Below are 24,605 nucleotides of genomic sequence, written 5' to 3' on the forward strand. Positions count from 1 at the left end.
ATAGGCCAGGCTCAGTTGTCCACACCTGTAATTCCAGCATTTTGGGAGGCCGAGTCAGGCAGATCACTTGAGTCCAGGAGTTCGAAGCCAGTTTGGGTGATGTGATGGAACCCCGTCTCTACAAAAAAATACAAAAATTAGCAGAGCATGGTGGCGTGTGCCTGTAGTCCCTGCTACTTAGGAGGCTGAGGCAGGAGGATTACTTGAAGCCAGGAGGTGGAGATTGCAGTGAGCCAAAATCATGCCACTGTACTCCAGCCTGGGCAACAGTGAAAACCCATCTCAAAAAAAAAAAAGAAAAATAGTGTATATTAAGCCTTATTTTGGAGAAACATTTATAAAGAAGTCTGTGAACATGCTGATGGGTACAGATATTTTGGTGTTGATTTTTTTCACTATCCCATAATGGCTGAAAGAAACACAGTTCATAGACGCTAAAAGCTTTTAGCTTTACCACAAATGTATATTATGTATGTTATCCACTGTGAGTGTTCTTTAGGTCTGAAACATCAGAGAATAGGGAGAAAGAGGCCTTCAATTTTCCTCATTTTCCTTAATTAGCCCATGGATATATCATCTAGGAGTGAATTTGGACTTTAAACCTGTTTTCAACCTTTTTTTTGTGGAAAATTTCAACATACAGAAGGTAAACAGATAAACCCCACAGTCCACATCAACGGCTGTCATCATTCTGCCATTCTCATTTCATCTGTACCTTCCACTACACCCATTCCTGCATATTACTGTTACTTTTTGTTTAATTTTTGGGTAAAATTTACATACTTTGAGATGCACGAATCTTAAGTGTAAAAATTTTTTTTTCTTTTTTTTTTTTTTTTTACTCTGCTTTAGGCTTTGTTTTATTGTAAGAAGGTGTAAATTTTTAACAAATACATTCATGTGTGTAATCCACACTCCTTTGAAGACATGATATGTAGCACCTAGAAAATAAGTATTTAAATCTTTAGTCTGTAACTTATGGGGCAATGAAATTCAGTCATTTTCTACTAATTTGTAAAATGGTACTTCTTTATATTTGTACTTCACCCTCAAGTTTCAGGGAAAGACTGCTCATTTTTTCTGTAAGTCCACAATGAATCTTATCTTTTACCATCATTTTCTAGACTTATTAGCATGTAACCTACTTGTTAATTGTCCTCCTGGCTTTTACCTACCCTCATGAGCATTCTTAATTGCTTTTCCCTGGACCAGCTCTAGTTCTGCTACAGCAGTCAGTAACACACATAGATAAATGTACATCACCACTAATCCTATCAGTACTTTAACAGTGAGTCATATCTTTCTGAACTTTCTCTGTGCCTGTACTAATTTATATATACTTTTTCTCCCCCTCCACAATAGGATTATTCTTTATCTGAATCATTTGCTTTATCTGTATATATTGTTTGAAAGGAGTACATCTTCTTGTTATTTTCTGTTCTGCATTTATATCCCAAAACTGTTAAAATAATTTTTTCTTCCAGAAGGAATGTTCAAAGTAATATTTCTTGTTTTGTAAAATTAATGTCTCTCTTTTAACACAGTGGTCACAAAGAAAATGTTTCTTTAAACTTAGGTTCTAAGATAGCCTACATTTATCTCACAAATTAATTAGGACTATCTTTATGTTCCAGTTATTTGCCTGAAATCCTACACTGGTTTTGTCTGGGAGCTTGAGACTTGAGAGAACTGGTCTAGATCTATGCTATCCAACTTGATAACCACTAGCCACATTTGCAATTGAGTGCTTGAAAAGTGGCTAGTCTGAATTGAGATGTGCTGTAAATGTAAAATATACACCATATTCCAATGACTTAGTAGCAAAAAAAGTAAAATATTAATAATTTTTTTGTATTGCTTACATGTCGAAATGATAATAGGTTGGATATGTTAGGATAAATAAAATAATGTATCAATGTCATCTGTTTCTTTTTGCTTTTTAATGTGGCTAATAGAAAACTTTAAATTACATTTGCAACTTGGATTACGTTTCTATTGGACAGTGCTGATCTATCTAGACTGTAGATAGACTGTAGACTGGCAGACTATACAAAGAAGAAAAATTATTATTTTTTTGAGACAGTGTTTTACTCTTGATGCCCAGGCTGAAGTGCAATGGCGTGATCTCGGCTCACTGCAACTTTTCCCCCCCGGATTCAAGTGATTCTCATGCCTCAGCCTCCCAAGTAGCTGGGATTACAGGTGCCTGGCACCACGCCTAGCTAATTTTTTTGTATTTTTAGTAGAGATGGAGTTTCACTATGTTGGCCAGGCTGGTCTTGAACTCCAGACCTCAGGTGATCCACCTGCCTTGGCCTCCCAAAGTGCTGGGATTACAGGCATGAGCCACTGTGCCTGGCCAGAACAAAATCTTTTCTTTTTAATTATGTCTGTGCTTCCTGATTGTAAACTGGCAGTGATCTAGTTTGAGTGCTACTTTGAGATCCTTTTGAGTGCTTCCTGATTGTAAACTGGCAGTGATCTAGTTTGCAATTTTCATTTTTGGCAGTGATGATAACAGTATAAATGTGATCACAGAATGTTCTAAGAAACTTCTGTCAGTTTTTCTAGCTAGATACAAACTTTATTCTTGGTGTATTTTATGACTTATTTAAATGAGAATAAGCACTTCCTTAATAGAAATTTGTACTTGACTTAAGAATCAAACCGTTTGGCCTCTTCTAAGACGTTTATTAGAAATGCAAGAAAGGACCAGGTACAGTGGCGCGTGCCTGTAATCCCAGCACATTGGGAGGCCAAGGGAAAAAGATTGCTTGAATTCAGGAGTTCAAAACCAGCCTGGGCAACATAGCAAGACCCCATCTCTACAAAAATTTAAAAATTAGCTGGGCATGGTAGCTCACACCTGTAGTCCCAGCTACTCTGGAGGCTAAGGTGGGTGGATCACTTGAGCCCAAGAGGTTGAGGCTTACAGTGAGCTATAATTGTGTCACTGTACTCCAGCCTTGGTGACAGAACAAGACCCTGTCTCAAAAAAAAAAAGGCATGCAATAAAGATCTATTTCTGATTTATGTCTTAATAAAGAATTTATAGTAAATATACTTTATTCTCTATATGCTTTGAATTTCTGAGTTTATTTCCAGCAAGAACTCAAAAGATTAGGCAAGATTTGCAAATATTTATAGGAAATAAATAATGCAAAAGTAAATTATGCATGTAAAATATAAAGGATGTTTCTATACCTGCTTTTAATTGAGAAATTCAGCTTACCAAAAAGGTTAGTTCAGTTGCTTTTCTGTATGATTTCTAAGATGAACCTATAATTTTCCACATATACATCATTTTAAACAAAATTAATAAGGCTCCCATATAAGAAAATTTTAATTTTAAAAAAAGTTTAACAGATGAATTTAATCATGTAGTATCAGTATGATACTATACCACATATATTGTACATAGGAAGAATTGCTAGGTATTCAGTATCAGAGAAAGAAGAATCAATTAGAGTTTAAAATCTGATTTAAGTTTCTAAAATTTTTTTTAGAGTTTTATTAATCAAGATAAAAGAAAAGAAACAGAAGTTGAAGATAAATCAGAATCATTTATGCAAAAATATGAGCAAAAAATCAGACATTTTGGTAAGTCTACTACTTGGGTTTCCTTCTTGGTAATGTTTGGTATCATATGTACATGTGCAATAAGTGGATTTATAAAATGAGAGGCAAAAAGAAAAGTGGCAAACTCCAGTTTTGTAAATACTTCTGGCACAGCTGTATAGATATTGTTTTAGAATTTGTTTTTGTTATAAATAAAATTAATTGACAGCAAACCCAATATATTTTGCAAAAAGAAGCAAAATTACTATTGTATAGTACTACATTCTAAGGCCACTTTATGTATTCCATAGCCTCTTTCCATTTCCTAGCTAGTCTTTTTTCATTTTCCTCTTTGCTTTCTTGGAATCTGATTATCTATTGGTTAAAAGATTAGTATTCATTTTTTTCAGGTTTTGGATATGATGCTTTATAATTCAGGCAGATCCTTGAACTGTTACTCAGATAAATATAGTAATAGAAATGTATATATAAATAACTGAGAAATAGTTTTTTTCTACTGGGGAAAAGGGGTAAGAGGGTGGTTGATATAAGTTAAGGCCTCCCCAAGGAGCCAGCATCTGCGCTTGATTTTGAGGAACAGATAGGAGTTTTTCATGTATAAGGGAGGCAAGCCAACAGCAACAGCATGAGAAAGGCAGTTAGGGAACAGCATGGTGTGTTCTGAGAATTCTAGGCATTATGATACTGCTGGCATGAAAATGCCACTGGGAAGTGTTGGGTGTTAAGATTTAAAACTTTTAATTCCAAGTAGTTTGTTAATTTAGTAAGCATGGTTTTTATTTGTAATATGTTCATGAACTTTTTAAATAGTATTTTGAAATCCTTTTTCTATTGGTGTTTTTTTTTTTACCTAAAATTTTTTATTTAATTTATGCTTCAGTTATGTCAATATGAAAAATATTACTTACAATTTTTTCCCTTCCTTTTTTGCAAATTTTTCATAAAATATTCACTTTGCTCATACTTTTTATTGTAAAAAAAAAGAAAAAAAATACTGTATTTAACTCAAGAATAGTACCTGAAGAAATAAAGGCAAAGTTTTTCAACATAAAATCAATGTGGCATTATTTATAATAGGAAAAAAATGAATACACAGGCCTCCCTTGGACTGATAGTGAAATCTTTAAATGAGCAGAGCCTTGAGTCATAAGGATAGAAGGCAAAAAAAATTTGCACATGAATCTTACTTGTGATATGTGAGTTGCCACTACCGCCTACAGTTCTTGCTTTCTAGGCCCATGTTTTTCTGCTGAAAGAGAAATACTACCATATTCTGATTGCTCTTTAAGAGCATGTACTGCATCTGGTGAAACAACATTCCTCAAGGTGTTTTCACCCAGTTGGCACTCTGAAAGCTGGTTGCTTTGAAGCCCTGAGAAACATAGTAAATGAGAAACAGTTTCACTTTTACTGTAAGCTGAGTGCCTTGTTCAGAGCAATTTTGTGTAGGAAAATAGCCAAATAATACAAAGTGTTGTAAGCCATCTGGCACTAGAAATCTTCAGTAAACCATTTCACCATTTTATAAAACCTGCTGCTTCTGGATAGTAATGTTCGTGATGAGAACAGTGAATTTCATGAACCCTAGTCTTATTTCTTTTGCTGTAAAATGAGTTTCTGGGTCAAAAAATAATGTGGTGTGGTGAATAATTCATTTAGTAAGACTACAGAAAAATTACTGATTGGAGGCATGGAAAGGAGGGAGGGCACTTTCAGATCTAGAGTGGGCCCGTTCCAGTGAGGAATATCCAGTCCCTCTGAGATGAAATGGAACCAAGGTGATTAACCTGCTACTTGATTGCTGACTGATGTCTGCAGTGCATTGTGCCATATTGAGATTTTGGTGTCTTTTGCTACTGGCAAATTAGGTGTTCAGTCGCTAAACTGGATTAGGATACCGGAACATCCTTGATGGGGAAAGCCTACACTGTTGAATCTATGCATAATCTCAAACCTGTGCTACCATGACCCCTGAGTTTATGAAACTGTCATGCAAATAATGAGATAGTTGAGGAAAAAGACTGACTTAACATCTGCAGGTGATTAATTTTTGCCATTGTGTGTTGTGAACTTCCCATATATTACCTTGTAATACCAGAGCCTTGCTGTTTTCACACCCGGCCAGATCAATAGCCTTTCCCAGAGTCTCACTGTGCCTGTTTCTTAGTGGAAATGCATATTGCCTTTTACTTCAGAGGAGATACACTAGTTGCCAAAGCACTTTGGATTCCCTAGGAATGGTATGAAGGTAGTACGCTCCCAAAATTTTCATGTGTTTTATTTCCCACTCTGGCATAGATATATCTTAACAAGGGACCTGGAATACCTGCTATTTCTGCATTACCAAATTCCATCTATGGGGAGTGGACCAACTTGTAGTCATGGGGAACGATGAGATAATAAAAATCCCTGTAGACTGAATTATGGCACAGAGTTCATAGAGGTGTGAGACAAGACAGTAAAAATTTGTGGCTATACCTGCTTGATGGAAGGTTTCTGATGTATGCTTAAGAAGAAAGCTTAGCAAAATGATGACTATATTGGTAGAACTCCTCTGAGTTTTTTTGTTGTTGTTGTTGAACTTTTGTTTTAAGCTCAGGGGTATACCTGCAGGATGTGCAGGTTTGTTACGTAGGTAAGCATGTGTCATGGGGATTCGTTATACAGATTATTTCCTTACCCAGGTATTGAGCCTGGTATCCATTAGTTATTTTTCCTAATCCTATCCCTCTTCCCACCCTCCACTCAAATTTGGTAAGCTCCAGTTCCTTCTCTGTGTGTGCATGTATTCTCATCATTTAGCTCCCACTTAGAAGTGAGAACATGCGATATTTGGTTTTCTGTTCCTGTGTTAGTTTGCTCAGGATAATGGCCTGTGGTATACTCTTTTAAATACATCTACAATAGGAGATGTCATTAAAGCTTCCAGTTGGAGGCATTCTGGACTTGGATTGCATTCTAGACTCTTGGATGACAGGAGCCTGGTATGTATGGGGGTTGTGTAGGGCTGTAGGGCCTTCACTACAGTGCTTCTCTGGTCTAATCTGTACTTAACATTCTTCAGAGTTTTTCCTAACTTTTCCTTTACACTATTTGTTGACTACTTTTCTTGTGCTGCTTTTACCCTGGAAATTAGGTGGAGTTTACCACCCAATAGTAAATGGTACAGTGTATCATAGAATATTATAACACAGTGAAATCTGATTTTTCCCCTATATTTGTATTTAGTTTATTAATTTAGTTAATTCACATTTTATAAATATAAAATATTAATTTAGAAACAAAACCTTTTTTAAATTTCACAACAGTTATATTCAGTTACATGCATCTGTGACATCACTGGCTTTATAATCGTCAGAAGCTTTTTTGAGTCATCTAATTTTTCATAGCACATCATCTTCACTTTCAGGAAAGTTAGCTTTGATTCAGCCTTTTTTAATGTGTAGGATGTTGTCACTGAAAATTTTATCAAGAGCTATAAACATTTGTGCAAATACTATGATAGGATTTTTTTTGTTCGTACTGACTGAATATTTACAACTTCAATATAATTATTGCTTTTAAAAAAATCAATATCCTATTTTTGAAAAACATTTAATGTAAAGCACTCTTACGTATGAAGTAAAATAAATATAAAATGTATATGATTTTAATTTTTTAAAGTTATTCAAAAATATGCCTGGAAGGAAATACATCAAAATGTTAATAATCATCTCTTGTGGTAGAATTACAGATAACTTTTATTTTCTGGATTCTAAAAATTCTTCACAATAAATAAACTTTATTTTTTTAATCTGAGAAACATATTTTCAAAGAGTTTATCCTAAGAATTCAAAATGGCTTAATATTAGAAAATTCATTATGTGATTCACAATATTAATTGATCAGAGTAGTATAACCACAGGACTTGGTGATCAATTTGATATGAGAGAAATGGAAATGTCAGAGGAATTTCTAGAATGCTTGATTCAGTAACATGGAGGCCAGGAAGCATTGTAGGATGGCAGAGAGACAAATATGGGTTTGGATTCAAGTAAGATGGATTTATGTGCAGGCATATTGGTAGAAATGCATATGGTGGTAGATGATTGGAAATATAGGAGATCTGGAGTTCAGGAATATGGGAAAGTCATACAGCTTTCCTCAAGGAATTCACAAACTAGCTGGGAGATTTTTAGTACATAGAGAAATTTAAATGAATTATTGTAATGTCTTAGAATGTATCATTTTAGGCCTGGCATGGTGATCATGCCTGTAATCCCAGCACTTTGGAAAACTGAAGCTGGAGGATCACTTGAGCCCAGGGGTTCAAGACCAGCTTGGGCAACACAGTGGAACCTCATGTCTACCAAAAAAAAAAAAAAAAAAATAGCCAGTTGTGGAGGCTTATACCTGTAGTACCAGCTACTCCAGAGGCTGAGGCGGGAGGATTGCTTGAGCCCAGGAGGTTGAGGCTGCAATGAGCCGTGAATGTACCAGTGCACTCCTAGGCAACAGAGGAAGACCTTGTCTCTCAAAAAAAAAAATTAATTCTATCAGTATAATGAAAGAGGAAAGGGAAATCAGTAATAAGGACATGTGTATTTGTGTATTTCAAGACCATTTTAGGAAGCAGGTGGCATATTGAGGGTTAATGGATGGATTCAGACTTAGATGTTCACTAGGGAAATACATGGGCCAAAGCATATAATTAAAATATAAATTTGTCAAAGTGGCCAAGCATTCAAAGAATTTGTTTGGCTAGGTTGTTAAATGACTGTATTATCCTTAACCAAAGGATTAGGTAAATAAACATTTTTTAATTAGTGTTCATCATTTATCGAGTATTTGCTATGTCTCAGGCACTGTAAGTGCTTTATATGAGTTAATAGCATTTAATTGTCACAAAAATCCTGAGTTGGATACTATTTTTAGCCATATTTTACAGATGAGGAAATGGAGGCATATAAAGGGACTTGCCCATGATGGTAAAATGGTGAAGCCAGTATTTGAACCTGGGCCATTAAGCTGTTTTCTTAGTCACCGTCTTAGATTGTTACTCTCCATTTGTATACAAGTTTGTTTACAAATTCCAAAATAATATGATTATTTTGAGGTATATTCTGTTCCACTAAGTTATTGATTGTCTTTTATTTATTTATTTTTGAGGCAGAGTCTTGCTCTGTTTTCCAGGCTGGAAAATCATAGCTCATTGCAGCCTCCATTTCTCAGGCTCAAGCAATCCTCCTGCCACAGTCTCCCAAGTAGCTGGGACTTCCACACCTGGCTAATTATCTTGTGTTTTGTAGAGACAGAGTCTGGCTTTATTGCCCAGACTGGCCTAAAACTTCTGTGCCTCAGGTGATTCTCCTGCTTGGGCCTCCAGAAGTGCTGGGATTACAGGCATGAGCTACCATACCCCACCTCTCTTTAAGTATTTTGTTTACAAAATTCCACACTATTTCCACAAAGGTCTGTATCAACTACCTGTACCTTCTCAATTTCATACTGATTCAGTGTGCATTTTTGAAATCAAGTGATGGTAAGTATTTCTCAGATTTTAAAAAAAAATTTTTTTTAATGTCAAATGTTAATTTGTCTGAAGTATTAAATAGGTAGTTAAAAAATATTAACATTTGGCCAGGCGCGATGGCTCATGCCTGTAATCCCAGCACTTTGGGAGGCTGAGGTGGGTGGATCACGAGGTCGGGAATTCGCGACCAGCCTTACCAACATGATGAAGGAAAATAGGAAAATTAGCCTGCCATGGTGGCATGTGCCTGTAATGCCAGCTACTCAGGAGGCTAACGCAGAATTGTTTGGACCTCGGAGGCAGAGACTGCAGTGAGCCAAGCTGGAGCACAGTGGCTCCATCATACCTTCTGCAGCCTCCAGCTCCTGTGCTCTCAAGTGATCCTGCCTCCTCAGCCTCCTAAGTAGCTGGGACTGCAGGTGCACACTGCCATTCCCAGCTAATTTTAAACTTTTTCTGTAGAGACAGGGTCTTACTATGTTGCCCAAGTTGGCCTGTAACTTCTGGACTCCACCAGTCCTCTGGCCTCAGCCTCCAAAAGTGCTGAGATTACAGGCATGTGCCACCATGCCCAGCCTATCCCCTTTGTGACGAAGTCTTGCTCTGTCACCCAGGCTGGAGTGCAGTGGAAAAATCTTGGCTCGCTGCAACCTCTACCTCCTGGGTTCAAGCAATTCTTGTGTCTCAGCCTCCTGAGTAGCTGGGATTACAGGCACCTGCCACTGTGCCCAGCTGTTTTTTGTATTTTTAGTAGAGACAGGGTTTTACCATGTTGGCCAAGCTGGTCTTGAACTCCTGCTTCAGGTGATCCGCCCGCCTTGGCCTCCTAGAGTGCTGGAATTACAGGTATGAGCCACCATGCCTGGCCCTATCCCCTTTTTTTAAGTGAGGAAAAATTAATCATTTATTTTTAATTGACCTCGCATTTTTGCTGTGTATTCTCATTAGGACGTTTGTCTTCAATTTTGTTCTTTCTTGTGTACTGATGTGGAATTAAATATATAGGAGTTCATTTCGTGCCCACAGGAAAGGCTTACTGCTTAACTATTGAGTCAGCGCTACAAAATTTCCATGAATATCAGACTTCTTTGCATGAGTCTGAAGAATCTAAACCTATCACTGCTATATTGAATTTATTCAGTTAGCCAGGCACAGTGGCTCACACCTGTAATCCCAGCAATTCAAGAAGCCTAGCCAGGAGAATCTCTTGAGGCCGTGAGTTCAAAACCAGCCTGAGCAACATAGCGAGACCCTCATCTTCATAGAGGAAAAAAAGAAAAGAAAAAAAAAATCTATTCATTTAAAAAACTGACTAGACAACACCAAAAAGTTAACATTTTGCTGGTTCCATGATTTCTTGGTGGTGGTATTAACTTTGACCAAATTTCCTACTAATTTAGATAAAGGTACAGATATACCTTAATAGTATTTGGATTTCTTTGACATCTTGAAATAAAATGGCAATCATTTTCAGATATGCTTAACTAATTTTTCAAAGACTTTGTTTATAACAGACTCATGAATAAATAGCTTACATAACTAACTCAGTTTGCCCAAGATTTCGGGCATTCCTAGATGGCAGGACTTTCTAATATTGAACTGGCCACTCTAGCCTAATTATCTGAAATAAAGCTTTCTGTAAATTTTAGAAGCTATTTCCAATCTACTGTATATTGCTTTAAAGAGTATTAACCCTCACTTGCTCTTTTACCATAATCTGTTGCTCTGGTAATATGAGTTGTCTTTAAAGAGAATCATTTAAAAATACTGTTGAGAAATTAATGAATTCAGAATGGTTGGCATTTCTTCCCTTATAGGAAGAAAGAAACTATTTGACATTTATGGTTCAATTCTTTTTTTTTACAGGTATGTTGAGTCGATGGGATGATAGTCAGAGATTTTTGTCTGACCATCCATACCTTGTATGTGAAGAAACTGCTAAATATCTTATTCTATGGTGTTTTCACCTAGAAGCTGAGAAGGTATTATTATGTGAACCTTGAGTTTCTGGGAACTTTAGTGGAAATCTGATTTCATACTTTATTGATGTTTTGTTCTGTTTTCTATATTATGTCCTTTAAAAGAAAGCAGGAAGGTTGTTAGATGGAATTACCATTTTCTGCTTTCAGATGTGCTTGAGTTTATTGTGGGATTTTGTTGTTGTTTGAGTTAGCATGCAGAGGCTTTTCCACTATACTTTCTTTGCCACTCTACCCCCATCTCTCCTGTTTCCATACACTATAATCTTTTTTCAAACTAATTTGGAAGTATTTTATTATTTTATTTATTTTTTTGGTTTTGAGACCGAGTTTCACTCTTGTTGCCCAAGCTGGAGTGGGATGGTGCAACCTTGGCTCACTGCAACCTCTGCCTCCCGGGTTCAAGTGATCCTCCTGCGTTAGCCTCCCAAGTAGCTGGGATTACAGGCATGTGCCACCATGCCCAGCTAATTTTTTTGTATTTTTAGTAGAAACGGTTTCACTATGTTAGCCAGGCTGGTCTCGAACTCCTGACTTCCATGATCCACCCACCTCGGCCTCCCAAAGTGTTGGGATTACAGGCATGAGCCACCACACGTGGCCTGCTGAAAGTCATATATATATAGAGAGAGAGAGAGAGAGACAGAGACAGAGAGACAGAGTTTCACTCTTGTTGCCCAGGTTGGAGTGCAGTGGCACAGATCTTGGCTCATTGTAACCTTCACCTTCCGGGTTCAAGCGATTCTCCTGCCTCAGCCTCCTGAGTAACTGGGATTACAGGCACCTGCCACCATGCCCGGCTAATTTTTGTATTTTTAGTAGAGATGGGGTTCCACCACATTGTTCAGGCTGGTCTTAAACTCCTGACCTCAGGTAATCTGCCCACCTCAGCCTCCAAAAGTGCTGGGATTACAGGTGTGAGCCACCACCATGCCTGGCAGAAAGTCATATTTTTTTAAAATCCAGACAGTAATCACGGTATTAAATCAAGTTCAGAGCATGGTCTTCCATTAGTTATTCTGGTCCACATACAAATTATCAAAAAAAGAACCCTAAGATATATTGTTTATATGTTTGTAAAGTATTTGACTTATAACTAAAGAGAGTAAATCAAAAGTATTCTAAAAATTCAAAATGTGAATCAGTATGCCAATTAAATATATTTATATATTTATTATATCATTTAAATCTGTTTCTTTTCAGAAAGGGGCTTTAATGGAACAAATAGCACATCAGGCTGTTGTAATGCAGTTTATTATGGAAATGGCCAAAAACTGTAATGTGGATCCAAGAGGGTGTTTTCGTTTATTTTTCCAGAAAGCCAAAGTAAGTAGTTATTTGATATAAATGGGAAGATTAGGCACCAGCTGAGACCTCTTTGTTCTATTCATATCAATAGAAAGCATCCGAGAAGTATGCCACACGCTAAATTCTGTAGATTTTCTTGTGAAAAGAAAATTTATATTGCTAATTTCATGCTAATTTAGACTTACAAGAGCTATATAAGAGGCTGTACTATAGCATATGTATGAAATTGAGACTCATTCAAAGGAATGTGTGTATTCAGGAAACTTGTGTTCTATCATTAATTCATTCAGTAAATATTGAGTGCCTGATGCAAAGCACAGCTGTTTCAGATGCTCAGGATGCATTGTTGAGCAAAATAATACAGGATTCTTCATGTGTAGAACTCAGCAGTTTAATGAAAAATCTGACTTTTATAAAGAAAATATAAGAAGCAACCTAAAAATTTATCAGTTAAGGGAATATTTAAAAATACCTATGGTACATAGAATATTATGCATCCTTTAAAATTATATTAATGGATCATTTGTAGTGAGCAGAAGAAATGCTTATTTTATAAAGTCACAAGAAGCAGTACATACTACAGGATGTTGGCCCTGTTGAAGAAAAATAGATGTCTAGAAAGATTAAGTACATTTCACACTCACAAGATTAGTAATAATTTAAAAGCTGCCCAAGAAGTAGAGCAATAAGAATTTGCATTCACTGCTAGTGGAAGTATAAATTGGAACAACCACTTTGCAAAATTTCCTAGTAAAGTTCAACAAGTGCCTACCTTAACACCCAGAAATTCTCCTAGGTGTATATAACCTAGAGAGTAGATTCTCAAGGTGTGGTCCAGGGACCCCTGAGGCAGTTCAAGACCTTTTCAGGAGGTCCTGAGTCCAGACTATTTTCATAATAATAGCAGATGTTATTTTTCATTTTCATTTTCATTCTCTCAGTAGTGTACAATAGAGGTTAATGCAAAAGTACAAATATGAGAATCTAGCCATCTTCTGTACAGCCAGACTTTAGAGTTAGAAAAACTGAAGGAAAAGCAGCTCTCTTCTCACTAATTTTTTTTGTTTTGGCAAACAATTTTTTTTAATAAAAATGTTACTAATGGTGGTGTAATCAGTTTGTCATTGTTATTTTTAGTTAATATTTTTTAAATTCCTCAGTTTTAATTTCTAACAGTAAATACTGACAGATATAACTCACATAAACAGAAGCTCTTTACGGTCCTCAATAATTTCCAAGACCGTAAAGAGAACTGCTTCCCTTGAAAAACTCTTAACACATGTGTATTCAATTGCCATAATATTTATGGTAGATTGTTCATAATAGAAAGCCTGGGAACAATGAATAAATTGTGGTACCGGTTGAGTATTCCTAATCCAAAATTCAGAATGTTCCAAAATCCAAAACTTTTGAGCATTGCCATGACACTCAAAGGAAATACAGATTTTGTGTTTTCAAATTAGAGATGTTCAACTGGTAAATGTAATGCAAATATTCCCATATTTGAAAAAATTCATAATCTGAAAAACTTCTGGTAACAAGCATTTCTTATATGCAACCTGTATATTCATTCTATAAAATACTAGCCAACATCAGCATGGATGAAAAACATAGGAGAGTGAATCGAACAAACCACAGAGTGATATATCTGTCTAGATAGAGACTAAATAGATATATCTAGTATCAAAGTTCATATTTTGTATTTCTTTTAAAGTATATACTTTATAAGTATATATAGTACTTTATAAGTATATGAATGTGTGTGTGTGTGTGTGTGTGTGTGTGTGTGTGTGTGTGTGTATAAACTTTTTTTTTGAGATGGAGACTCATTCTGTCACCCAGGCTGGAGTACAGTAGTGTGATCTTGGCTCACTGCAACCTCTGCCTCCTGAGTTGGAGCAATTCTCCTGCCTCAGCCTTCCGAGTAGCTGGGATTACAGGTGTGCGCCGCCACACCCTGCTAATTTTTGTATTTTTAGTAGAGATGGGGTTTTGCCATGTTGGCCAAGCTGGTCTTGAACTCCTGACCTCTGGTGATTCACCCACCTTGGCCTCCCAGTGTGCTGGGATTATAGGCATGAGCCACCATGCCCAGCCATAAGGTATTTTTTTAATAACAGGCAGAACTAAGTATATTGTTGAAGGATACATATATATGCAGTAAAACCAAAGAAACAAAGGAATAATTAAGAAGACAAAAGTTACAATAATGATAACCTCAGGGAGGGAGGGGGAATGCTCTTGTGAACTAGTTTTTAGGATACTAGTAATGATCTATTTCCTAATTTCTATGGGTACATAGTGGGGGTTTTGCTGAATAAATTGTGCATATATCTTTTACATGCTCTTCTGCACATAGGATATATTTGGACATATACAATTAGAAGTTAAAAGGAAATATACCAAAAGTTTAACTTCGGTTATACTTGTGTGGTAGAATTATAAATGATTTCCAAGGGCCGGGCGCGGTGGCTCACGCCTGTAATCCCAGAACTTTGGGAGGCTGAGGCGGGTGGATCACGAGGTCAAGAGATCGAGACCATCCTGGTCAACACGGTGAAACCCCGTCTCTACTAAAAATACAAAAAATTTTAGTATGGTGGCGCGTGTCTGTAATCCCAGCTACTCGGGAGGCTGAGGCAGAAGAATTGCCTGAACCCAGGAGGCGGAGGTTGCGGTGAGCCGAGATCGCGCCACGGCACTCCAGCCTGGGTAAGGAGAGCGAAACTCCGTCTCAAAAAAAAAAAATGATTTCCATTTTCTTTTCCTGTACTACAATGAACATTTCCTTTTATAAAAAGGTAAAATTATTATTTTTATATTTAAAAAACCTATCAATGTGGCAGTAGTCCTAACTTAAATGCCCTAAACTCTTCTGAAATGGAACCAAAATACGAAGTTTTCCTCAAACAGTTGGACTTTAATAGTAAATGCTTGACTTGGTATTTTAGCTAGGCTACTTCTGGTGACTAGTCTAAATTTTTGTTTGTTTGCTTTTAGAGACAAGGTCTGTCATGCAGGCTAGAGTGCAGAGGTGCAATCATTGCTCACTGCAGCCTTGAGCTCCTGGGCTCAAGCAATCATCCTGTCTCAGATTCCCAAGTATCTGGCACTGCAGTTGTATGTCACCGTGCCCAGCTAATTTTCTGTAGAGATAGGGTCTCACTATGTTGCCCAGGGTGGTCTCGAACTTCTGGGCTCAAGCTGTCCTCCCACCTTAACCTTTCAAAATGCTGGGATTGAGCCACCTCGCCCAATCTAGCCTAAATTTTGACTTGACACACAAAAGTAGTAAAAACTGTACTTTCCTTTTCATCTTACATTAATAGATATGTTTAAACTGGTCCTTAAAAGAATGGAACATGGCCAAACCATATATATATTCTTTGACATTTACTTTAACAGAGTAAATGCAGTAAAACTGAAAGGCATTAGTCTTCAATCTTAACATTGTATTGTTAATAATACTTTTTAATTATGAAATAATCACTTTCAGGGTTTGCTTACTTTGTTCCAGGGACTGTTGTAAGCACTTCACATGGATTAACTCATTAAATCCATATAACATTTTATGAAGATTATTGTTGCTATCTTATAGGTGAAGAAATTGGCATAAAGAAGTTAAGCAAGTGGCCCATAGATTACTTAATAATACAAAATTTGTCATCACTCTGTATCTGTATCCCTAAACCTTAGGCATGCAGTGAGGTCAGCAATTGTGGCTCTTAATTTTCAGAAAGAATACTTTTGGATATGACATACTGTGTGTCCACACAAGTTCTTATAAAGTAAGGTGCTAAAATGTAATTGAGGAAATTCTTCCTAAATGTGTAAGAAGATAGGATGGCAGCACAGATAATTCTCTGCATTATTTGAATAGATGCTGATGCTAATAACAAATCCACAGGTTTTAACCTGATTACACAACCTACAGTCCACACTACTTGAACTTAAAACCTGCATTCTATTGGTAGAATAAATCTCTGTATCATTTCTCTGTATTCAGAGGACACATAAACAGAGGCAGTTGCCAATAGGGAGTTGCCTAAGAGTTCTCCCTCAATGTAAGTTACCATACTTTTTCTTTCCACAATATTGAAAAGAAGGTACTTGCCTAACTAGAACAAGAAGATATTTCCATAATGGTGTTGACTGTTGAATTCTATTTGATTTTCATAGCTCCTGTAAGTAGGGAATATCGAGTTAGAAAATTACTAAAAACAGGTTAATAATGCCCCCTCATAAATTGTTGAAGAATTAAAAGGTTTTAAGAATATCCCTTGATTGTTTGGTAGTGGGAATATGATAGAATGAATTTGAGAGATTGAATGAGGACCATTTCGGATCCTGTTAAAGATTCAGATAAATCAAGGAAAATACAGAGAAAGGCTTCTTTAAGTTGTGTGCATATGTATAGGGAAGGGTTGTTTTTTTATCAGTTTACTTTGCTGAAGCATAAGGAAATGGAGCAAACCAATTATTAATGTTCCTATAAATCAGGTAGTTTTCACAAATGTGGCAGGGATTGTAGTGGTTTCTGTGTTTAGACTATTCACCTTGTCATTAGTTCTTTACTTCAGACTTGTTATATGCTTTCTGGAATTTACTATGTCTAGAAATCTTGAAGAACACAGTCTTTGTTTTTTTGTTTTTTCTAGGCAGAGGAAGAAGGTTATTTTGAAGCATTCAAAAATGAACTTGAAGCTTTCAAGTCAAGAGTAAGACTTTATTCTCAATCACAAAGTTTTCAGCCTATGGCAGTTCAGAATCATGTTCCCCATTCTGGTGTTGGATCTATAGGTTTATCAGAATCCTTACCACAGGTAAGTTGGAAAAGTAAATATTTATTTATTTATTTATTTATTTAGAGACAGAGTCTCACAGTGTTGCCCAGGCCGGAGTGCAATGGTGCAATCTTGGCTCAGTGCAACCTCCGCCTCCTGCGTTCATGCCATTCTCCTGCCTCAGCCTCCCAAGTAGTTGGGATTACACCACCACACCAGGCTAATTTTTTGTATTTTTAGTAGAGGTGGGGTTTCACTATTTTAGCCAGACTGGTCTCAAACTCCTGACCTCGTGATCCCCTTGCCTCGGCCACCCAAAATGCTGGGATTACAGGTGTGAGCCACAGTGCCCGGCCAAATATTTATTTTATAAGCCTATTAGTTCACATAATTTTTGTTATTTTGGTCCACCCTTTTTTTTTTAATATGTGTTACCATTTTAAATATTCCTGCCTCAGAAGATAACTCTTGAATCTTACTTCATGCCATGTTTTGGCACTGAATCTCACCTATTAAGTATTTAAGAGATACCAGATTTCCTCTCCTTTTAATGTGGTAGTGATTAGTTGTACCTAACCATTCTTAAGAACAAATGTTAGCTATTGATCATCTCAATCATAAACTCTTCCAGATGGCTCTTCCTTAAAACATCTCATTCTAGGCCGGATGCAGTGGCTCACGCCTGTAATCCCAGCACTTTGGGAGGCCAAGGTGGGCAGATCACATGGTCAGGAGATCGAGACAATCCTGGCCAACATGGTGAAACTCCAATTATACTAAAAATACGAAAATTAGCTGTGCATGGTGGCATGTGCCTGTAATCCCAGCTACTGGGGAAGCTGAGGCAGGATAATTGCTTGAATCAGGGAGTTAGAGGTTGCACTGAGCTGAAATTGCATCTCTGCACTTCAGCCTGGTGACAGAGCGAGACTGTCTCAGATTTAAAAATTTCATTCTGAGTTAGAACTATGCCATGTTGAATTTTTTAGGATGAATTAGCTTCAAAGTGAACATGCAGGTGGAACCAGTATGATCTGTTGCTTACATTTATTTAGTATTTTCTTGTTAAGTGTTGGTATTGTCTGCCAGAGGTGACATTTTTAGAACACATTAATGTAGCTGATAATATTGTATCTGGTAATATTGGCCAACTGTTTGAGCCTCTTCAAAGTCTTCAGTGGTTTGATCAAGATAAAACTATGTCATATTGGCAACACAAAACAATTTACATCAAAAAGGAGAGGTCATCAGACCACTGGTCTGCCTGATTCTCATTAGGATTCCAACTAGCATTTAGTTAGGATTTAAGTTATTAGATAATTCCTATCCATTTGATTTTACTAGTAGCACTTCAATAGAGCCCAATCATCTCTCCTTTCCAGGCTCCAAGATTTTAAGACCAGTTTTAGCCAGTTTAATCTGTTGTCTACATTGTAAGAAGGAAAGTCTCATTCAAAAGACAATGTGAGGAGAGTCCTATATTTAGTTTTAAACCTCCTAAAGTGCTAAAAATTGAGATTTTCAGTGACTCGACCTTATGTCGCTGTAATTTCACCATTCCAATTACATGTAGTGTATGCCCTTTAAAGGAAGTAATTGATCATATTTACCCCACTCAAAAATATTATTCTTACGAGTCTCTGAGCCTACTCTGGTTCTAGAGGCTGCCTGGAAAAAAAAAATTTCTCAAGGATGGAAATAATAAATGTCTGATTTTTAAATAATTAGTAATGTTCCCCCTTAGTTAGACATGTAAGAAATATTCCCCCTACAGATTTCCTACAGATTATCTCTTAATTTTATGTCAGTGATTATTTTTCCCTTCAGTTCCTGAGAAGTAGCCCACTGGGAAGTAGTTTTTCCAGGGGAATTCTGTGACCAAGTCACTGTGAAATCCAATATATAAACCTCCTGCAATTAAAATGTCACATAATGCATGGGAAAGAAAAAAGAGACTTTGGAAGGGTGTAATTGATTTTAAACATAAGAAGAAAAGGTACACATTATAGTATCTTAGGCCTATATTATTTAGAAATTGCCTCTGGTTTGAGAGAAGTAAGTCCTTGTTACACATATTAGATAGCAACTGATATCAGATACTAAGCATCCCTTAGAGTCATAGGCGGACTAGGATTATACAATTCTGACACTTTTGGATTGCTGATATTATCAGGGTTATTCAGATTTAATTAAGCTGGGCTAATCTCCTCATGGTGGGAGACCAATTTCTCTTGGTGAGTAATTTGAGCATCCTGGTATAGTCCTTCTGAAAGATACAAGAGCTGGACAAAATTTCAGTCAGATACTACATGTGCAGAAAGGATCATTGGCTAGTTGAAGGAAATCAAAAGAGGCTACTTGAGGGACCAAATCATCAGTTTAGAGGTTTGGAAGAAAAATCTTACCGTAATAATAGCATCCCATTTTTATATCCGTTTATAGGTTACAAAGCACTTTCACACATATTATTTAATCTTCTCAGTTTTCCTATGATTCATTTTCATTTCATTTTTATAGATAAGTAAACTGAAAGTCATGGAACTTAAGTAATTTGCCTGAAGTCAGCGCAATAAGTGATTAATGTTCTACTTTTGGATTTCTATTCTGCTTCACTATTTGTTTACCTATACCACAGACTGTTGAATCATATGTGTTGAGAATGTTACTAGATGAAAATATGGGACAGTTAATGAAATTTAAGTATAGGTTAGGTTGGGTATATCAATTCCTTATTTTTGAAAGTCTCTTTATGATAGTATCTTATAGTCCTTAGGAAGATGGGTGGATGAGTTTTGGAGAATCTCCTCAGCCAATTCTCTTATTCAAAACTGTGTCATGGAAAACTGGAGCCCAGTCTTAACAGAGTAATTAATTATAAGTTCTGTTCCAATGAACTTACAGAGAATTAGGCTTGGATTGTCAGAAAAAGGTCTTAAGGCTGTTTTTTTGGAGAATGGGACAAGATAAGAATATTGATCATTTTGGATAAAGCTTAAGTGTGGATAACTATTTAGTTTTTCTTTTTTTATATATAATTAACAGTAATCTTGTGAAATTAGCCAAATACCATTCATTATTCTTACTTTTAAGAGGTCTAATCCAAGTCTTGGATGTAGATATAACAACAATTACTTTAGGTGTATCCTATAGGCTAGATTTTAATTTTACCAAATTGTGAATTTTTTTCTCCTTGAGTATTGCTATACTAAATAGAGGCAGGATTAAAACTGGGGCCCAGTGTGAGTGTCCCAGACCTCAGTCAGTTGTCTCTGCTACTTCCTTTATAAAGACCTGATTGGGAGTCATCCAAACTCCAACTAGCTTTCTGACTTTTACAATGAAGGAATCTCATGAAGTGTTGTACTTTCTTAGGAGGATCTTTAGAAAACTCTGCCTCCCAACCTCCTATTAGATGGTGAGGTTTAAGGCATCTCTCCTGTTTGGACTATTTTCCTCATTGGTGTTTATTAAATAAAATAAATATAAATAAAATTAGTAATAAAAGTGGTATAAGTCTTAAGTAACTAGCAGATACTCAAACAGTTGAGTAGACAAAATTGAATTCTTGGGAAAGAATTTTCCAAAGTTCTGGGTCTTAAGGGCTATACCTTTATTCATAGTATAATACAACCTGATATTTTATTCTCAGTTTAAAAAATAAGGGTCTAAATACCTCTCAAAAGAGTACAGATTTCTCACTGAGTTGTTTTAACTTTTGGGAAAACAAAATAGACCCTGAAGATACCCATAATTTTTACCCAGTAAATGGATTTTTTTTATTCAGATTATTTGCATAATTTAGTGTTTACTGTTGTAGTTAGATGGTAATCTTAAAAATGCATTGCTGGCTTCAAACCGTATTTAAATTATCAGTAGCTATGTATATATAATCACATGGAAGTTGTAGCCTTGCCTTGTGTGATTAAATAATATATGGTTTTGTTAAATGGAGAAGAAAGGTGGTATTTGTTAACAATTCTGTTTTTCACATGTATCATTCTTTTATCACATCTCTTAGGTGATAGCATCCTGTTTTTGTCTTTATTTTCTTGGGTTTCAGCCCAAGTCTGACTTCATCTTCCCTACTACTCTACTACACTGCAGAGACATAGGACCGTGAAGTTGAATATGTATGTATGTACTATCATAAAACTGGTTATAATGCATTTTCTCCCCTGATCCGCCTTTTCTTTTTCCCCAGAATCCAGATTACCTTCAGTATTCTATCAGTACAGCTCTCTGCAGCTTAAACTCAGTGGTACATAAAGAAGATGATGAACCCAAAATGATGGACACTGTATAATTTGGTTAAAACTGCTGAGGCCAAGTGCTATTTTGTTACAAGAAAGGAAGAACTTGGCTATTTTCTTGACACTTTTATGGGTGCTGCACTTTATTTTTGTTCCTTTTTTGATGGGAGGGAAAGAGTACTGAAACGTTTTGTAAATTTTTTTTAATGTGCTGCTAGGTTTTTTGTTTTGTTTTGTTCTGAAGAGAGGAGTGGTACAGTATGTTGCAGGAAGTCAAACTGGACTTTTTATGGCTACTAAATTTGCCTTTAATCTTATTGTTCTCAATTTTGGAATCAAAGTATGAAAATCTGCACAAATGCAATGTTTACAAGAACTGGTTGATTCTGGGAGGCATCTGCTACAGTCTCTTTTTATATGGATATGTACATGTCCTATTATACAAAAATGATTAAAGATAAAAATGTACCTGTATCCCACTACTAATTTAGCTGTCAAATCTGGTGTTTCATCACATTAAAAGCAATAAATCAGTAGTTGGTAATCGGCTTTACTAAAGTTGGGAGGGTACAATTATTAAAAGTCTTAACTCTTAAATACTTGACTTTCGGCACCATCAGTTAAATACTTGACTATAATACAAATTTGCCCTCAAATTTGAGGACACTACATTTACCCTCAAATGATTCTCAAAACTGAATTCCTTAGAATTTGATTTTACTCTGCTAACTTTAATATTAAGAGTTTTAGTAATATGAAAGTGATGCGCTAATACAGATTTTCTTTTTTAATAAGAATAATGTCAAGCCCACTCTTAATTTCTTAACATAGTCTGGGATCTCTCAGGGAGTTAAGTTTTAAAAGAATACTAATGGCTTGTAAGAACAAACAGGAATAATCTGATTTTTAAATTTGAGGTTGTCTCACTCTGATGTCGCCTTTTAGGGTTTTTTTTGTTTGTTTGTATTTTTCTTGTAGCCCTTTAAATAAGGACTCTTAAAAATGCTTTTTTAAAAACAAGAGAAATCTTGTAGTGCCAACTGCCTTGAGCTGCCAATTACCTATTTCTGAGAATTTGGTGACTTATCAGTAATGATGGTATTTACAACATTTGGCATTTCCCCTTTTTCAGCTCAGTTACCATAGAATGCTTCCAAGCTTTACTAGTTCCTCTGTAAGTCATTTCAGTTATGCCAGGATATTGATAATTTAGTTTATTTAGAATTAGGTAACAATGCTAATCATGCTATCCTTATGCTTGAAAGATTAATCTTATGACTTAAACATAAGCTTTCGTTATATTTGGGTGTAATCTTTGGCTAAGTACCCACTAAGACTAGTAGCTAACACTTGGAAGATGGCTAACTGGGATTGGGAATACATGTCTCAACTTGAAAAACGCAATAGTGCTAAGGGACCCATAGGGTGATCAGACCTGTGACCTTGGCCTCATTTGTATCTTGTTTTAACCGAGGTGATCAGGCACTTAGTACCCTAGAAATGGACTGGAATTATTGAATCTTACTTCTGTAACATCACAATCTTCCTGGTTTTCAGAATAAAGTCTTTTTGTGCTTTATGTACTCTATAATAAAATGTTTGACTAATTTATAGAGTAGTATTTGTCAACCTGTACTTTTTTTTTAACCCATGACCTAGTCATAGACATTTTTTTCTTTTTATTCTGTTCTGAAGCAAGCTCTTGTTTTTCCCTTCCTACCAAATTGACAGAATGGGCAGACACAGGAGCCATATTCCCAGTTTCACAGAAATATTACTTGAACTATAACTTTCCCTTCTTGCCCAGGATTTGCCTGTAAGCATTCAAATTGTTTTGAATTTCATTTTGCCTTCTTTAAGTTAGAGGTATTTAATGACTGAAGACTGGTGGGAAAGAAAGTATCAAAACCTGAGTAAACTATTCTTGAGGGGTTTTGTTTCTAAAACAGGAATTACTGAAAAGATGTTCTTTGAAACTTGATTTATATATTTTTACTTGCAAAAGAAAATGCTGTGTTTTGAGTATGAAAGTATGATTGGGTTTGTTTTGGGAACCACTGACTGATGCCATAATTTGCACTTAAAAGACTATAAATTACATGGCCGTACTTTAGCACTAGAAACAGTCAATTGACATCCTTTTTATTTTGCTTTGGTATTAAAAACTAATTCCGACCAAATGAAATGTCCTTTTTTTTGTTGTTTCTTAAGAAATAATGAGAGTATACTAAGCAAAGGGATAATGTAGATTTCAGGTTGGACAATTTACCCTGAAACTAAACCATGGGAAGTACAAACACATGAATGAAACATTTTTTACATCGAAGTATCATCAAAGATTCTTGTTTCACTTGATACAATTAATCTTCAAATAAAAAAATTTTTAATAAATAGCTGTCCATTTACTGTTAACTCATTGTCATTTTTTTAAGTGGTAGTGGAGATAATGTTGACTTAAAATTATTACTCTTAGGTAGATGGGTAACATTCTCTTCCTATTATACCATTAGTGGGCTTTTTCAAATTTTGTCTAATGAGCTCACAATCTCTTACATCTTTAGGAAAATCGGGTCCTCCTCTTCTTTCAGACTGGCATATTGCCCTTTTAAAAATGAATGAACGGCCAGGTGCAGTGGCTCACACCTGTAATCCCAGCATTTTGCGGGCCGAGGTGGGTAGATCATGAGGTCAGGAGATCAAGACCATCCTGGCCAAGATGGTGAAACCACGTCTCTACTAAAAATACAAAAATTAGCTGGATGTGGTGGCATGTGCCTGTAGTCCCAGCTACTTGGGAGGCTGAGGCAGAAGAATTGCTTCAACTACGGAGGAGAAGGTTGCAGTGAACCAAGATCGTACCACTGCACTTCAGCCTGGTGACAGAGCGAGACTCCATCTCAAAAATAAAAATGAACATGCTGCCCAAAAAACATGCATCCATTTTAGTAAGTAGATTTTCTTACAGGATGAAAAAAGTTGATTGTAGGTTTAGGCAAAGTGATCCTGAAGTTAACCTTGGGATATTTTCAGAGGAGAACAAAACATAGGCTTACTTTTCTAAAAGTCATGTATTTCAGTTCTTAAATTCATGTGGGAGAAAACCATGGTACTTGTCTGGGTTGAGGTTAGGCTTTCCATTTCAATTTTGCCACTATATCAAACATTATACTTTTAATAAAATCCTCAAATCCTA

At 36.1% G+C, this 24,605-nt stretch overlaps 1 protein-coding gene across 2 annotated transcripts in view; it reads left to right on the forward strand.

Moving 5' to 3' along the window:
* CDC37L1 (cell division cycle 37 like 1, HSP90 cochaperone) overlaps positions 1-24,605 on the forward strand; it is a 29,728-nt gene extending 5,123 nt beyond the window's left edge. Inside the window, exons 3-7 of one of the 2 annotated variants that reach the window (XM_078368438.1) lie at positions 3,507-3,600; positions 10,958-11,073; positions 12,274-12,396; positions 17,037-17,201; positions 21,181-24,605. In XM_078368438.1, the coding sequence (XP_078224564.1) occupies positions 3,507-3,600; positions 10,958-11,073; positions 12,274-12,396; positions 17,037-17,201; positions 21,181-21,282 (600 nt within the window). In that variant the 3' untranslated portion in view covers positions 21,283-24,605. The remainder of the gene's footprint in view (positions 1-3,506; positions 3,601-10,957; positions 11,074-12,273; positions 12,397-17,036; positions 17,202-21,180) is intronic. The other variant, XM_002742902.6, reaches the window with a different exon arrangement.

The sequence above is a fragment of the Callithrix jacchus genome, chromosome 1 (genome assembly GCF_049354715.1).
Source record: "Callithrix jacchus isolate 240 chromosome 1, calJac240_pri, whole genome shotgun sequence".
Lineage (NCBI taxonomy): Eukaryota > Metazoa > Chordata > Mammalia > Primates > Cebidae > Callithrix > Callithrix jacchus.